Source organism: Branchiostoma floridae, chromosome 11 (genome assembly GCF_000003815.2).
Source record: "Branchiostoma floridae strain S238N-H82 chromosome 11, Bfl_VNyyK, whole genome shotgun sequence".
NCBI classification, from domain to species: Eukaryota; Metazoa; Chordata; class Leptocardii; order Amphioxiformes; family Branchiostomatidae; genus Branchiostoma; species Branchiostoma floridae.
This window is the reverse complement of record NC_049989.1, coordinates 1,193,705-1,209,972: the sequence shown is the minus strand read 5'-3', so window position 1 is coordinate 1,209,972 and position 16,268 is coordinate 1,193,705. Positions and strand designations below refer to the sequence as shown.

The window sequence follows — 16,268 nt, the reverse complement described above, 5'->3', positions numbered from 1 at the left end:
AAGGTACAACACCCAAATTTTTGCTACAGGTAGCAAAAAATTATCTGCCCAACTTTCACTTGGGTACCGCGAAGGGTACCCGAGTTACGGGAGGGCAAAAAGTCACGGCACTATCGCCACCCTCTGTCCTCGGGACGTCAAGCCAACGTACGCCGAGGCTTCCTCGTGGAGGGGGTACGATAAAACTAAAACAGCCGAAACTCGCTTAAAATAAATCGTACAAAGACAAGAAAGACATCCCCAAGATCCTGAGAGCAACAGCAAACCTTAGACTGACAACCCAGGCCTCAATGCCAACTCCTTCCGCCTAAAAAGGCCCGGAAACGACACACGAGGCAGAGCGTGCTCAGGGTGCGTCCTCTCCGTGCGCCCTCTAGCGAGACACTACACTTGATCTTAGCCAAAAGGCCGAGAAGCGATAACGATGACCGTGACCGCTAGCGACCCACCCCGGGGCGGGCCGGCCCTGGGCCGTGGAGCACAAACAGCCGCCAACAACTTCCCATTCCGCCGCCGCAGGATAGCCGACACCTCTAACCCAGTTGTTTGTTGATCCAGTGTGATTCCCGCCCCGTTTTCCTTCCTTTCGCCACCACATGCGACCCGCACTACTTCCCGACGACACACCGCAGCCCCTCTCGCGACACCCTCTCTCACCTCGGCCCCGTTTTGCGGCAAAACACACGTGACGTCGCCACAACGCAGCCGCTCACTTTCACTTTCAGACCTATACAAAAACAACCGCGGCCTGGCCCACCCGACAATGGTGTTCGCGAACCGCGCTCCGCCGCTGGAACCGCGGCGATTCTCGAACGCCGCCCTAGCGACGGAGAGAAAGTACACACAACACAAGCGGTACTCACCTTCAATGCAGTCTTGCTCAACTCGGCCTTTCTTTCCTCTCCTCCGAGGGCACCGGCACTGCAGTCTGAAACAGAAAAGAAAGGAATGGCTATCTACTCTTTCCACTAGGCCACTCCAAGAAACAGCTGAAGGTTAGGGTTAGAGTTAGAGTTAGAGTTAGGGTTATGGAAAGTCGGGAAAGGGTTAGGGTTAGGGTTAGGGAAAGCCGGGTTAGGGTTAGGGTTAGGGTTACGGAAAGTCGGGATAGGGTTAGGGTTAGGGTTAGGGTTACGGAAAGTCGGACACACACAAACTGCAGGCTCTTCTCAATATGCGCTCCGTCCGTACACATTCCCCATCGGGGAATCTAGATTGATTTCATGTCTGAAAGTTGGTCATGGAATAAGGTAAACGCTTGCTCTGTCCTGACCGCGTAAAGAGATTGCGGTATGTGTGTGACATGTGTGTGCGTGCAACTTCTTTTGGATTTGTAAGGGGATGGACCGATCTCGGAGGTACTGCAATACCGAGCCGATCCGCGGTCAGGACAGAGCAAGCTCTTATTCCATGACCAACTTTCAAAAATCAATTTAATCTAGATTCCCCGATGGGGAATGTATCAGAGATTAAACTGATAAGAACAGATACTCTTTTGACAAAAAGTAGTTTATACTTGTCGAGCATTACTTTGTTCATTACCAGTCTATACCGAGGGAGGGTAAACACTCCCCGGCTTACATATCTCTTGGCACATCCCCCACCGGGGACCCAGACCAAACCAATTCTGAAACAGATCGACTCGGATAACGCAGCACCTCACTCCCACCCACCACTCTTGGTCCATCCCCTTTCCCATATCCCCCCCACTAATCTACTGTTTTTGGGTTTTCTATTTTATAATTTTTTGGATTTTCTCTTTTTCTGTGTCCCTAATATAGGGAATTCATAAAGTCATCTAGAACTTCAATGACAAATGTGCGACATCTACATCTGCCCAAGAATAGCCCTCAGCCCAGTTGGTGTAGAAACCAGCCGGGCCAAGACGCGTGAACTCAAAAACCAGTCTCTCAGCTAACGTCTCCTTCAGGAGGAGAGCCAACTCCGCAGGGGAGTGATGCTTCTTGTTGTGTTTGGCATCACCTCTCGACCGCCAAATCAGGTTCTTAGAGATTGCAGACAAGGCTCCTAACACCCGCCTTGTCTTCCTAGATGACCCATCTGGAGCTAAGCCCCAAAGCACAAACTTGTCCGAAAGAACAAAGTTCGGACAGATCTTTCTGGCAATAAGCCACTCCAGCCATGTCCACAACTCAGACACGTGGGCACATTCTAGGAAAACATGGGAGATGCTCTCCACTCCTTCACAACCTCGTCTCGGGCATTTGGACGTCTTAGAAAACTTCCGCCAAGAATAGAGCTTCTTGTTAGTCACTAAGCCATCGTGAGCGATATTCCAGCAAACCATCCTCTCCCAGTTGGTGAGAAGGGGATTGAGGATGGCTTGCCAAATCTCTGGCCAGTCAAGACTTGAGTTCTCCCTAACGCAACGTGGCACAAAGTCCTCTGCCTCAAGAAGGGAGGAGTACAGTGACGAGACAGCGACTGCAGCCCATTCCACCTGAATGTTGCTCTGTTGAACATTTTGCAAGATCTTGGCAATTTGTGCATAGTGCGGTGGTGGGTCCACTGAGTGTGGGGCATTGTTGCTCCACGAAGCCGGGTCTATTCTTCTCAAGCTGAACCCTAGCCAATAAAGGGTGAACTTTGCCGCCGGGGCATCCGGGGTAGTCAGAGCTTTTCGAACAGATTTGAGGAGAAGTGCCTGCGCCTTCACTGGGATGCAAACCAAGTTTAGGCCCCCCTTCTCCTTCGGCAAATACAGAGTCCTTCTTGCCACTAGTTCTGTCTTGTTGTCCCATATGAATGCGAACATCTCTTTCTCCAACTTTTTCTCAATGGACTTCGGCAAAGGAAATATGGGCGCTGTGTACCACAGCGTAGCCGCTGCTAGAGAATTGCAAACTACCACTTTCCCAATCAGGGTCAGTTTCCTATTTCTCCACTGGTCCAGCTTAGCCTTGAACTTGGCAAAACGTTGCAGCCAAGCCTCTTCAGCCATTCGCTCACCGCCCATGGGGGACCCCAGTATGATGATGCTGTCTGAGGTCCACCGCCCTATCGGATACGGTTTGTCTTGCCTGCCTCTCCACCTGCCTAGCCAAACGGCTTCCGTCTTTCCAAAGTTCAGCTTGGAACCTGTGCCGGACTCGAACCTTCGTATGGTATGGAAGGCTCTATCAATCGACGGTTGGTCAGAAAGGACGCAGGTGTTATCGTCAGCGTACTGTACAAGCTTGACTTCCTGACCTCCCGGAACTTTAACACCTCTAATTTGGGGATCTGCTCTGATGGCGGCTGCCAGTGGCTCAATACAGAGCACATACAACAGTGGAGATAGCGGGCAACCCTGCCTAACTCCCCGTTCGATGTGGATCGGGGAGGACAGGTCCCCGTTAACTAACACTCGGCTAGAAACCGAGTTGTACAGGGTGCCTATCCAGCTTTGAAACTTGGGGCCAAAACCCAACTTCTCGAGGACCTCTGCCATGTAGCTGTGGTCAACCCTGTCAAAGGCTTTCTCCTGATCTAGGGCCAACAACACACAGGTAGAGTTAGTGCTGTTGGTGTACGCCACTATGTCTCTTAGCAGAGACAGACTGTCTTCCAGAGATCTTCCCGGAATGCCGCAGGATTGGTCAGTATGGATAACCTCCCCCACGGCAACCTTCAGCCTGTTTGCCAAAGTTTTGGCCAAGATCTTGTAATCCACATTGAGTAACGAAATCGGGCGCTTGTTTGCCGGGTTCAAAGGGTCTCCTTTCTTATCGAGGAGTGTGATAACACCCTCCCTTTGGGATGGAGACAACTGATTCTCTTCTAAACCTTCGTTGAGAACCTGTAGCAAGTCTTGCCCAACAATAGCCCAGAACTGAGTGTAGAACTCTTTGGGGAGACCATCTGACCCCGGGGTTTTCCCATTCTGCATTTCCTTGACGGCCTGTTCCATCTCTTCTAACGAAAGCGGCTGGTCAAGCCGAATCCGGTCTGTGTCGGGGAGAGTGGGAACTAGTTTATCCAGGAAATAATTCTTATCCTCACTATTTATGGAATCTGCGCTATAGAGGTTAGCGTAGAAGTCATGGAAGGTTTCTAAGATTTCTTCCCTTGACGTAACTATTTCGCCATCAGCCGTCCTCAACTCTCTGACCATTTTCTTCTCGCCCCTCTTTCTTTCTTTGCTGAAGAAAAACCTGGTCGGCTTTTCATCCTTCTCAAAGTTCTGTATTCTGCTACGGACCCGTAGTCCTGCTAACTTATCTGACAACAACTTTTTCAGTTGTTCTTTTGCTGTCTGATAATCGTGAACCGTTGCAGGACATGTCCCACCATTGTTCAGGCACGACCTCAACATATCTATTTTCTTCTCGAGGTCTCTCTGTATCAACGTTGCTGCCTTAGCTCTGCGTTTCGAGTGGCTAATCAGGAGGTCTTTGGTGTTATTTTTCACCTCCTCCCACCAATCTCTGAGACACTTGTGGCTGCCTTTCCGGGCTCGCCACTCTTCGTATCTTTCAGAGAATTCTTCAATAAAAATGCCATCCTTCAAAACCTCCGTATTACATCGCCACACCCCAGCTCCGCGTTCTACTCTGGGAGTGTGGGTAACGGACAAAAATACTGCGTCGTGATCCGACATTGGGAATGTTCTTATCTCCGACGAGCAATGTACAGGGTCTGACACATAAAATCTGTCCAGTCTGGAACGGGTTTCACATGATTTAGAGCTCCATGTGAACTCCCTCTGATTTGCGTGTTGTTCTCTCCAAACATCGACCAGACCAAGATCCTCACAGAAACCCCTGAGCTCTACCACATCCCTAACGTTATCCCTGGGAGATGAAGACGACCCAGAGCATCTGTCAAGGATAGGGTCGAGTACACAATTAAAGTCTCCACAAACAATCAGAGATGCATTCGGGAACATGTATTGATGAAGTTCCGCAAAGAACTCCACCCTTTGTGTAGGGACACTTGGGGCATAAATATTAACAATGTTGTAGTTTGTATCGTCCAACTTAACTAGCGCCGACACAACCCGGCCCTCCGTGTCTGAGCGGTGGGCCACAACTGAAATACCTGGGCCGAAGAGTATCCCTACACCCTTTGCAGAGTTAGTACCCAAAGACCAAATGGCTTTGTTCCCCCATTGCCGTGACCAATACATCTTGTCGGCCAAGGAGGAGACGTGACACTCCTGAAGACAGGCGACGTCAACTTTCCTTGTCCGACAAAAATCAAAAACAGCCTGGCGTTTATCTCTGTCCTTCATTCCATTCACGTTGAGTGACACTATGTTGAGGTCCGTCATTTTTAGGTCGGTCAAGGGGTCTTAGCGTGGCTTGACATTGCTAGTCTTACCACCTTTGTTTCCAGCACCTTTGTTGCCAGCACCTTTGTTGCCGCCACCTTTGTTTCCAGCACCTTTGATGGCACCTGCCATCAGGCCTGACTTTTTCGCTTTGGAGCTGTTTGGGGGCTCCTTAGACTGAGTCTCCCCGGATGAGGCAAACAAGTCAATTTGGGACCCGAATTTTGTAGTGTTCTCGGAGTCCTTTTTGACCTTCTTTCCTGTCAGTTTCCCTTTAGGGTTCTTTCCCGAGGTGTCCGAGTCGTCCGAATCGCTCGGGTCACTCTGATGAGGACGCTTAGGCGCGTTCTCCTCTCTATCACTTTCGTCTATGATGAGGGGCTCGTCCAGGTTCATGGTAAGCTCGGGACCGTGCTCACCCTCGCCTATAGTGAAGCCAGGACTGGTCAAGTTTTTGCTCAATTCTTCGGCAAGCGATGCCGACAGGGCCAGCTTAAAGGTGGTGGTGGGCTTGTCAATCTCCATTTCTTCCACCTCTTCCTCATCTTCTGGCATTTTGTTGGCACCATCCTCAGGGAGGGAGCCCAGATCCCAGAACCCCTCCTCACCTTTCGGTGGCGATTCGGACGGTGGTGTGACAGCCCTGACCGGGGTCTTTACCACCTGGGGGGGAGAGATTTTGTCATCCGACTTAGCAACCTCCTCCTCCACTTTGTCGTCAGACTTGCCCTCATCCCCTTTACTCTTCCTGGCTTTGTCTGTGGCTACTACCTTAAGAGGGGACTTGGTTTCACTACCTGGGTTAGCAGCAGTGGGACCCCCTACCAACTTGTGAGGAGTAGTTTCCTCTTCGAGCATGTCTTCCTGACCGCTTTCCTCACTCTCACTATCGACTGAGCTAACCAGTTTGGTCTTAGGGACGCCAGGACCTGCATTGGAAGTGCCAGGAGCGGGCTTCGCTTGCGTAGCCCATGAACTTGATGGCTTGACTACGCTGGCAAAGGACTTGTGGCAAGTCCTTGCGGAATGACCCGCCTCCAGGCATACCGAGCACTTCATCTGGTTATTACAATCCTTCGCCACATGCCCTAGCTCCCAACATTTTCCACACTTCGTTTCGGGGCAATCCGCCACGAAGTGGGCTGTACTGCCGCAGCGGTGACAGCTACGCGGCTGCCCCGCATAGTTAAACGACACGATGTCACTACCCAGCCTGACCGTGTTTGGCAGGTGCTTTTGGATTTTCATCCGATACTGGCGAGTCCCCGTGTAGATATGGGGGAATCCCAAGTTAGCGTATGTAAGGTACTTTGTATCAGGTACCATGCCATACTCCTTCAGTCTCAGCCTGATATAGTTATCATCAAACTCAAAGGGGATTCCCCGAGCTGTGACAACCGTGATCCCCGTACCAAACGTCTCCACGTCTATCGAGCGGTCACTCGACAGAGACGGCACTACCCTCTGCAGAACCGCCTTGGTCGTGAAGGTGACTTCAGTCGTATCGTTGTTCGGCTTGCTCTGAACACTTTGGATTTCCATGGATTTTACTCCATGTTTGGTCAGTAAATCTATCACATCCTTGAGCTGGTGGTGGTGGAGCTCAAGGAATGTGATTTTCACAGACTGATATCTAGCCAACTTCGACATCCTGAGTACCAGGAACCCAGAGAGCGAGAGAAGAAGGGGATTTAAGGTGTTGAGAAACCCCTAACAGGCTCCCGGAAGCGCTCCCGGAAACCCCCTTTAGACCCTCGGAATCCGACCGCCGCTAAAACTAGCGGGATGACCTAGTTAGACTTCCGCCGCCGGGACGATACCAAACCCCGGTTTACCCCTGTTTTAGGGGTGAGGGTCACTAAATACTTAACGCTACGACTTAGAGAGCCCAAATTTTCGCTGCAAGTAGCGAAAAATTATTTGAACAAACTGCCCAACTTTCACTTGGGTGCGACGAAGCGTACCCAAGTTACGAGGGGGTAAAGGTTTTGTTTTGATCCGTCAGCGACCCAAATACCAAGGAAGAGTCCACCTCCCGGTTTTGGGGGTGAGGGTCCACAAAAACCTCTCCCAACAAGGTACAACACCCAAATTTTTGCTACAGGTAGCAAAAAATTATCTGACACAACTGCCCAACTTTCACTTGGGTACCGCGAAGGATACCCGAGTTACGGGAGGGCAAAAAGTCACGGCACTATCGCCACCCTCTGTCCTCGGGACGTCAAGCCAACGTACGCCGAGGCTTCCTCGTGGAGGGGGTACGATAAAACTAAAACAGCCGAAACTCGCTTAAAATAAATCGTACAAAGACAAGAAAGACATCCCCAAGATCCTGAGAGCAACAGCAAACCTTAGACTGACAAACCAGGCCTCAATGCCAACTCCTTCCGCCTAAAAAGGCTCGGAAACGACACACGAGGCAGAGCGTGCTCAGGGTGCGTCCTATCCGTGCGCCCCCTAGATAAGAACTCTTTTGACAAAAAGTAGTTTATACTTGTCGAGCATAGATTAAACTGATAAGAACAGATACTACACTTGATCTTAGCCAAAAGGCCGAGAAGCGATAACGATGACCGTGACCGCTAGCGGCCCACCCCGGGGCGGGCCGGCCCCGGCCCGTGGAGCACCAACAGTCGCCAACGACTTCCCATTCCGCCGCCGCAGGATAGCCGACACCTCTAACCCAGTTGTTTGTTGATCCAGTGCGATTCCCGCCCCGTTTTCCTTCCTTTCGCCACCACATGCGACCCGCACTACTTTCAGACGACACACCGCAGCCCCTCTCGCGACACCCTCTCTCACCTCGGCCCCGTTTTGCGGCAAAACACACGTGACGTCGCCACAACGCAGCCGCTCACTTTCACTTTCAGACCTATACAACAACAACAACAACAACCGCGGCCTGGCCCACCCGACAATGGTGTTCGCGAACCGCGCTCCGCCACTGGAACGCGATTCTCGAACGCCGCCCTAGCGACGGAGAGAAAGTACACACAACACAAGCGGTACTCACCTTCAATGCAGTCTTGCTCAACTCGGCCTTTCTTTCCTCTCCTCTCCTCCGGGGGCACCGGCACTGCAGTCTGAAACAGAAAAGAAAGGAATGGCTATCTACTCTTTCCACTAGGCCACTCCAAGGAACAGCTGAAGGTTAGGGTTAGAGTTAGAGTTAGAGTTAGGGTTAGGGTTATGGAAAGTCGGGAAAGGGTTAGGGTTAGGGTTAGGGAAAGCCGGGTTAGGGTTAGGGTTAGGGTTAGGCTTACGGAAAGTCGGGATAGGGTTAGGGTTACGGAAAGTCGGACACACACAAACTGCAGGCTTTTCTCAATATGCGCTCCGTCCGTACACATTCCCCATCGGGGAATCTAGATTGATTTCATGTCTGAAAGTTGGTCATGGAATAAGGTAAACGCTTGCTCTGTCCTGACCGCGTAAAGAGATTGCGGTATGTGTGTGACATGTGTGTGCGTGCAACTTCTTTTGGATTTGTAAGGGGATGGACCGATCTCGGAGGTACTGCAATACCGAGCCGATCCGCGGTCAGGACAGAGCAAGCTCTTATTCCATGACCAACTTTCAAAAATCAATTTAATCTAGATTCCCCGATGGGGAATGTATCAGAGATTAAACTGATAAGAACAGATACTCTTTTGACAAAAAGTAGTTTATACTTGTCGAGCATTACTTTGTTCATTACCAGTCTATACCGAGGGAGGATAAACACTCCCCGGCTTACATATCTCTTGATACATCCCCCACCGGGGACCCAGATCAAACCAATTCTGAAACAGATCGACTCGGATAGCGCAGCACCTCACTCCCACCCACCTTTTCCTTCCTTTCGCCACCACATGCGACCCGCACTACTTTCAGTTTTTGGGTTTTCTATTTTATATTTTTTTTGGATTTTCTCTTTTTCTGTGTCCCTAATATAGGGAATTCATAAAGTCCTCTAGAACTTCAATGACAAATGTGCGACATCTACATCTGCCCAAGAATAGCCCTCAGCCCAGTTGGCGTAGAAGCCAGCCGGGCCAAGACGCGTGAACTCAAAAACCAGTCTCTCAGCTAACGTCTCCTTCAGGAGGAGAGCCAACTCCGCAGAGGAGTGATGCTTCTTGTTGTGTTTTGCATCACCTCTCGACCGCCAAATCAGGTTCTTAGAGATTGCAGACAAGGCTCCTAACACCCGCCTTGTCTTCATGGATGACCCATCTGGAGCTAAGCCCCAAAGCACAAACTTGTTAGAAAGAACAAAGTTCGGACAGATCTTTCTAGCTATAAGCCACTCCAGCCATGTCCACATCTCAGACACGTGGGCACATTCTAAGAAAACATGGGAGATGCTCTCCACTTCGTCACAACCTCGTCTCGGGCATTTGGACGTCTTAGAAAACTTCCGCCAGGAATAGAGCTTCTTGTTAGTCACTAAGCCATCGTGAGCGATATTCCAGCAAACCATCCTCTCCCAGTTGGTGAGAAGGGGATAAGAACAGATACTACACTTGATCTTAGCCAAAAGGCCGAGAAGCGATAACGATGACCGTGACCGCTAGCGGCAAGAAGGGAGGAGTACAGTGACGAGACAGCGACTGCAGCCCATTCCACCTGAATGTTGCTCTGTTCAACATTTTGCAAGATCTTGGCAATTTGTGCGTAGTGCGGTGGTGGGTCCACTGAGTGAGGGGCATTGTTGCTCCACGAAGCTGGGTCTATTCTTCTCAAGCTGAACCCTAGCCAATATAGGGTGAACTTTGCCGCCGGGGCATCCGGGGTAGTCAGAGCTTTTCGAACAGATTTGAGGAGAAGTGCCTGCGCCTTCACTGGGATGCAAACCAAGTTTAGGCCCCCCTTCTCCTTCGGCAAGTACAGAGTCCTTCTTGCCACTAGTTCTGTCTTGTTGTCCCATATGAATGAGAACATCTCTTTCTCCAACTTTTTCTCAATGGACTTCGGCAAAGGAAATATGGGCGCTGTGTACCACAGCGTAGCCGCCGCAAGAGAATTGCAAACTACCACTTTCCCAATCAAGGTCAGTTTCCTATTTCTCCACTGATCCAGCTTAGCCTTGAACTTGGCAAAACGTTGTAGCCAAGCCTCTTCAGCCATTCGCTCACCGCCCATGGGGGACCCCAGTATGATGATGCTGTCTGAGGTCCACCGCCCTATCGGAAACGGTTTGTCTTGCCTGCCTCTCCACCTGCCTAGCCAAACGGCTTCAGTCTTTCCAAAGTTCAGCTTGGAACCTGTGCCAGACTCGAACCTTCGGATGGTATGGAAGGCTCTATCAATCGACGGTTGGTCTGAAAGGACGCAGGTGTTATCGTCAGCGTATTGTACAAGCTTGACTTCCTGACCTCCCGGAACTTTAACACCTCTAATTTGGGGATCTGCTCTGATGGCTGCTGCCAGTGGCTCAATACAGAGCACATACAACAGTGGAGATAGCGGGCAACCCTGCCTAACTCCCCGTTCGATGTGGATCGGGGAGGACAGGTCCCCGTTGACTAACACTCGGCTAGAAACCGAGTTGTACAGGGTGCCTATCCAGCTTTGAAACTTGGGGCCAAAACCCAACTTCTCGAGGACCTCTGCCATGTAGCTGTGGTCAACCCTGTCAAAGGCTTTTTCCTGATCTAGGGCCAACAACACACAGGTAGAGTTAGTGCTGTTGGTGTACGCCACTATGTCTCTTAGCAGAGACAGACTGTCTTCCAGAGATCTTCCCGGTATGCCGCAGGATTGGTCAGTATGGATAACCTCCCCCACGGCAACCTTCAGCCTGTTTGCCAAAGTTTTGGCCAAGATCTTGTAATCCACATTGAGTAGCGAAATCGGGCGCTTGTTAGCCGGGTTCAAAGGGTCCCCTTTCTTATCGAGGAGTGTGATAACACCCTCCCTTTGGGATGGAGACAACTGATTCTCTTCTAAACCTTCGTTGAGAACCTGTAGCAAGTCTTGCCCAACAATAGCCCAGAACTGAGTGTAGAACTCTTTGGGGAGACCATCTGACCCCGGGGTTTTCCCATTCTGCATTTCCTTGACGGCCTGTTCCATCTCTTCTAACGAAAGCGGCTGGTCAAGCCGAATCCGGTCTGTGTCGGGGAGAGTGGGAACTAGTTTATCCAGGAAATAATTCTTATCCTCACTATTTATGGAATCTGCGCTATAGAGGTTAGCGTAGAAGTCCTGGAAGGTTTCTAAGATTTCTTCCCTTGACGTAACTATTTCGCCATCAGCCGTCCTCAACTCTCTGACCATTTTCTTCTCGCCCCTCTTTCTTTCTTTGCTGAAGAAAAACCTGGTCGGCTTTTCATCCTTTTCAAAGTTCTGTATTCTGCTACGGACCCGTTGTCCTGCTAACTTATCTGACAACAACTTTTTCAGTTGTTCTTTTGCTGTCTGATAATCGTGAACCGTTGCAGGACATGTCCCACCATTGTTCAGGCACGACCTCAACATATCTATTTTCTTCTCGAGGTCTCTCTGTATCAACGTTGCTGCCTTAGCTCTGCGTTTCGAGTGGCTAATCAGGAGGTCTTTGGTGTTATTCTTCACCTCCTCCCACCAATCTCTGAGACACTTGTGGCTGCCTTTCCGGGCTCGCCACTCTTCGTATCTTTCAGAGAATTCTTCAATAAAAATGCCATCCTTCAAAACCTCCGTATTACATCGCCACACCCCAGCTCCGCGTTCTACTCTGGGAGTGTGGGTAACGGACAAAAATACTGCGTCATGATCAGACATTGGGAATGTTCTTATCTCCGACGAGCAATGCACAGGGTCTGACACATAAAATCTGTCCAGTCTGGAACGAGTTTCACATGATTTAGAGCTCCATGTGAACTCCCTCTGGTTTGCGTGTTGTTCTCTCCAAACATCGACCAGACCAAGGTCCTCACAGAAACCCCTGAGCTCTACCACATCCCTAACGTTATCTCTGGGAGAAGAAGACGACCCAGAGCATCTGTCAAGGATAGGGTCTAGTACACAATTAAAGTCTCCACAAACAATCAGAGATGCATTCGGGAACATGTATTGATGAAGTTCCGCAAAGAACTCCACCCTTTGTGCAGGGACACTTGGGGCATAAATATTAACAATGTTGTAGTTTGTATCGTCCAACTTAACTAGCGCCGACACAACCCGGCCCTCCGTGTCTGAGCGGTGGGCCACAACTGAAATACCTGGGCCGAAGAGTATCCCTACACCCTTTGCAGAGTTCGTACCCAAAGACCAAATGGCTTTGTTCCCCCATTGCCGTGACCAATACATCTTGTCGGCCAAGGAGGAGACGTGACACTCCTGAAGACAGGCAACGTCAACTTTCCTTGTCCGACAAAAATCAAAAACAGCCTGGCGTTTATCTCTGTCCTTCATTCCATTTACGTTGAGTGACACTATGTTGAGGTCCGTCATTTTTAGGTCGGTCAAGGGGTCTTAGCGTGGCTTGACATTGCTAGTCTTACCACCTTTGTTTCCAGCACCTTTGTTGCCAGCACCTTTGTTGCCGCCACCTTTGTTTCCAGCACCTTTGATGGGACCTCCCATCAGGCCTGACTTTTTCGCTTTGGAGCTGTTTGGGGGCTCCTTAGACTGAGTCTCCCCGGATGAGGCAAACAAGTCAATTTGGGACCCGAATTTTGTAGTGTTCTCGGAGTCCTTTTTGACCTTCTTTCCTGTCAGTTTCCCTTTAGGGTTCTTTGCCGAGGTGTCCGAGTCGTCCGAATCGCTCGGGTCACTCTGATGAGGACGCTTAGGCGCGTTCTCCTCTCTATCACTTTCGTCTATGATGAGGGGCTCGTCCAGGTTCATGGTAAGCTCGGGACCGTGCTCACCCTCGCCTATAGTGAAGCCAGGACTGGTCAAGTTTTTGCTCAATTCTTCGGCAAGCGATGCCGACAGGGCCAGCTTAAAGGTGGTGGTGGGCTTGTCAATCTCCATTTCTTCCACCTCTTCCTCATCTTCTGGCATTTTGTTGGCACCATCCTCAGGGAGGGAGCCCAGATCCCAGAACCCCTCCTCACCTTTCGGTGGCGATTCGGACGGTGGTGTGACAGCCCTGACCGGGGTCTTTACCACCTGGAGGGGAGAGGTTTTGTCATCCGACTTAGCAACCTCCTCCTCCACTTTGTCGTCAGACTTGCCCTCATCCCCTTTACTCTTCCTGGCTTTGTCTGCGGCTACTACCTTAAGAGGGGACTTGGTTTCACTACCTGGGTTAGCAGCAGTGGGACCCCCTACCAACTTGTGAGGAGTAGTTTCCTCTTCGAGCATGTCTTCCTGACCGCTTTCCTCACTCTCACTATCGACTGAGCTAACCAGTTTGGTCTTAGGGACGCCAGGACCTGCATTGGAAGTGCCAGGAGCGGGCTTCGCTTGCGTAGCCCATGAACTTGATGGCTTGACTACGCTGGCAAAGGACTTGTGGCAAGTCCTTGCGGAATGACCCGCCTCTAGGCATACCGAGCACTTCATCTGGTTATTACAATCCTTCGCCACATGCCCTAGCTCCCAACATTTTCCACACTTCGTTTCGGGGCAATCCGCCACGAAGTGGGCTGTACTGCCGCAGCGGTGACAGCTACGCGGCTGCCCCGCATAGTTAAACGACACGATGTCACTACCCAGCCTGACCGTGTTTGGCAGGTGCTTTTGGATTTTCATCCGATACTGGCGAGTCCCCGTGTAGATATGGGGGAATCCCAAGTTAGCGTATGTAAGGTACTTTGTATCAAGTACCATGCCATACTCCTTCAGTCTCAGCCTGATATAGTTATCATCAAACTCAAAGGGGATTCCCCGAGCTGTGACAACCGTGATCCCCGTACCAAACGTCTCCACGTCTATCGAGCGGTCACTCGACAGAGACGGCACTACCCTCTGCAGAACCGCCTTGGTCGTGAAGGTGACTTCAGTCGTATCGTTGTTCGGCTTGCTCTGAACACTTTGGATTTCCATGGATTTTACTCCATGTTTGGTCAGTAAATCTATCACATCCTTGAGCTGATGGTGGTGGAGCTCAAGGAATGTGATTTTCACAGACTGATATCTAGCCAACTTCGACATCCTGAGTACCAGGAACCCAGAAAACGAGAGAAGAAAGGGATTTAAGGTGTTGAGAAACCCCTAACAGGCTCCCGGAAGCGCTCCCGGAAACCCCCTTTAGACCCTCGGAATCCGACCGCCGCTAAAAATAGCGGGATGACCCAGTTAGACTTCCGCCGCCGGGCCACGGGCGGACGATACCAAACCCCGGTTTACCCCGGTTTTAGGGGTGAGGGTCACTAAATACTTAACGCTACGACTTAGAGCGCCCAAATTTTCGCTGCAAGTAGCGAAAAATTATTTGAACAAACTGCCCAACTTTCACTTGGGTGCGACGAAGCGTACCCAAGTTACGAGGGGGTAAAGGTTTTGTTTTGATCCGTCAGCAACCCAAATACCAAGGAAGAGTCCACCTCCCGGTTTGGGGGGTGAGGGTCCACAAAAACCTCACCCAACAAGGTACAACACCCAAATTTTTGCTACAGGTAGCAAAAAATTATCTGACACAACTGCCCAACTTTCACTTGGGTACCGCGAAGGATACCCGAGTTACGGGAGGGCAAAAAGTCACGGCACTATCGCCACCCTCTGTCCTCGGGACGTCAAGCCAACGTACGCCGAGGCTTCCTCGTGGAGGGGGTACGATAAAACTAAAACAGCCGAAACTCGCTTAAAATAAATCGTTTTGGATTTGTAAGGGGATGGACCGATCTCGGAGGTACTGCAATACCGAGCCGATCCGCGGTCAGGATCAATGCCAACTCCTTCCGCCTAAAAAGGCTCGGAAGTGTCACACGAGGCAGAGCGTGCTCAGGGTATGTATCAGAGATTAAACTGATAAGAACAGATACTACACTTGATCTTAGCCAAAAGGCCGAGAAGCGATAACGATGACCGTGACCGCTAGCGGCCCACCCCGGGGCGGGCCGGCCCCGGCCCGTGGAGCACCAACAGTCGCCAACGACTTCCCATTCCGCCGCCGCAGGATAGCCGACACCTCTAACCCAGTTGTTTGTTGATCCAGTGCGATTCCCGCCCCGTTTTCCTTCCTTTCGCCACCACATGCGACCCGCACTACTTTCAGACGACACACCGCAGCCCCTCTCGCGACACCCTCTCTCACCTCGGCCCCGTTTTGCGGCAAAACACACGTGACGTCGCCACAACGCAGCCGCTCACTTTCACTTTCAGACCTATACAACAACAACAACAACAACAACCGCGGCCTGGCCCACCCGACAATGGTGTTCGCGAACCGCGCTCCGCCACTGGAACGCGATTCTCGAACGCCGCCCTAGCGACGGAGAGAAAGTACACACAACACAAGCGGTACTCACCTTCAATGCAGTCTTGCTCAACTCGGCCTTTCTTTCCTCTCCTCTCCTCCGGGGGCACCGGCACTGCAGTCTGAAACAGAAAAGAAAGGAATGGCTATCTACTCTTTCCACTAGGCCACTCCAAGGAACAGCTGAAGGTTAGGGTTAGAGTTAGAGTTAGAGTTAGGGTTAGGGTTATGGAAAGTCGGGAAAGGGTTAGGGTTAGGGTTAGGGAAAGCCGGGTTAGGGTTAGGGTTAGGGTTAGGCTTACGGAAAGTCGGGATAGGGTTAGGGTTACGGAAAGTCGGACACACACAAACTGCAGGCTTTTCTCAATATGCGCTCCGTCCGTACACATTCCCCATCGGGGAATCTAGATTGATTTCATGTCTGAAAGTTGGTCATGGAATAAGGTAAACGCTTGCTCTGTCCTGACCGCGTAAAGAGATTGCGGTATGTGTGTGACATGTGTGTGCGTGCAACTTCTTTTGGATTTGTAAGGGGATGGACCGATCTCGGAGGTACTGCAATACCGAGCCGATCCGCGGTCAGGACAGAGCAAGCTCTTATTCCATGACCAACTTTCAAAAATCAATTTAATCTAGATTCCCCGATGGGGAATGTATCAGAGA

The 16,268-nt window shown here is 50.8% G+C and overlaps 1 protein-coding gene, 1 non-coding gene and 5 pseudogenes across 2 annotated transcripts; all 7 read right to left on the bottom strand.

Annotated features, from left to right (window-relative positions):
- Positions 1-1,336: 1,336 nt before the first annotated feature.
- On the bottom strand, positions 1,337-1,510 carry LOC118426775 (annotated as a pseudogene).
- Positions 1,511-5,271: 3,761 nt separating this feature from the next.
- Positions 5,272-6,572, bottom strand: LOC118426750 (protein IWS1 homolog). The gene has a single exon (XM_035836305.1). It carries the CDS (start codon positions 6,518-6,520, stop codon positions 5,294-5,296), a length of 1,227 nt encoding a protein of 408 aa, XP_035692198.1. The 5' UTR covers positions 6,521-6,572; the 3' UTR covers positions 5,272-5,293.
- A 1,094-nt stretch (positions 6,573-7,666) lies between these two features.
- Positions 7,667-7,837, bottom strand: LOC118426779 (annotated as a pseudogene).
- A 926-nt stretch (positions 7,838-8,763) lies between these two features.
- Positions 8,764-8,937, bottom strand: LOC118426774 (annotated as a pseudogene).
- Positions 8,938-9,712: 775 nt separating this feature from the next.
- LOC118426782 lies at positions 9,713-9,807 on the bottom strand (annotated as a pseudogene).
- Positions 9,808-15,016: 5,209 nt separating this feature from the next.
- Positions 15,017-15,206, bottom strand: LOC118426778. The gene has a single exon (XR_004832470.1). It is a non-coding gene; the product is annotated as a U2 spliceosomal RNA (small nuclear RNA).
- A 929-nt stretch (positions 15,207-16,135) lies between these two features.
- Positions 16,136-16,262, bottom strand: LOC118426781 (annotated as a pseudogene).
- Positions 16,263-16,268: the final 6 nt, after the last annotated feature.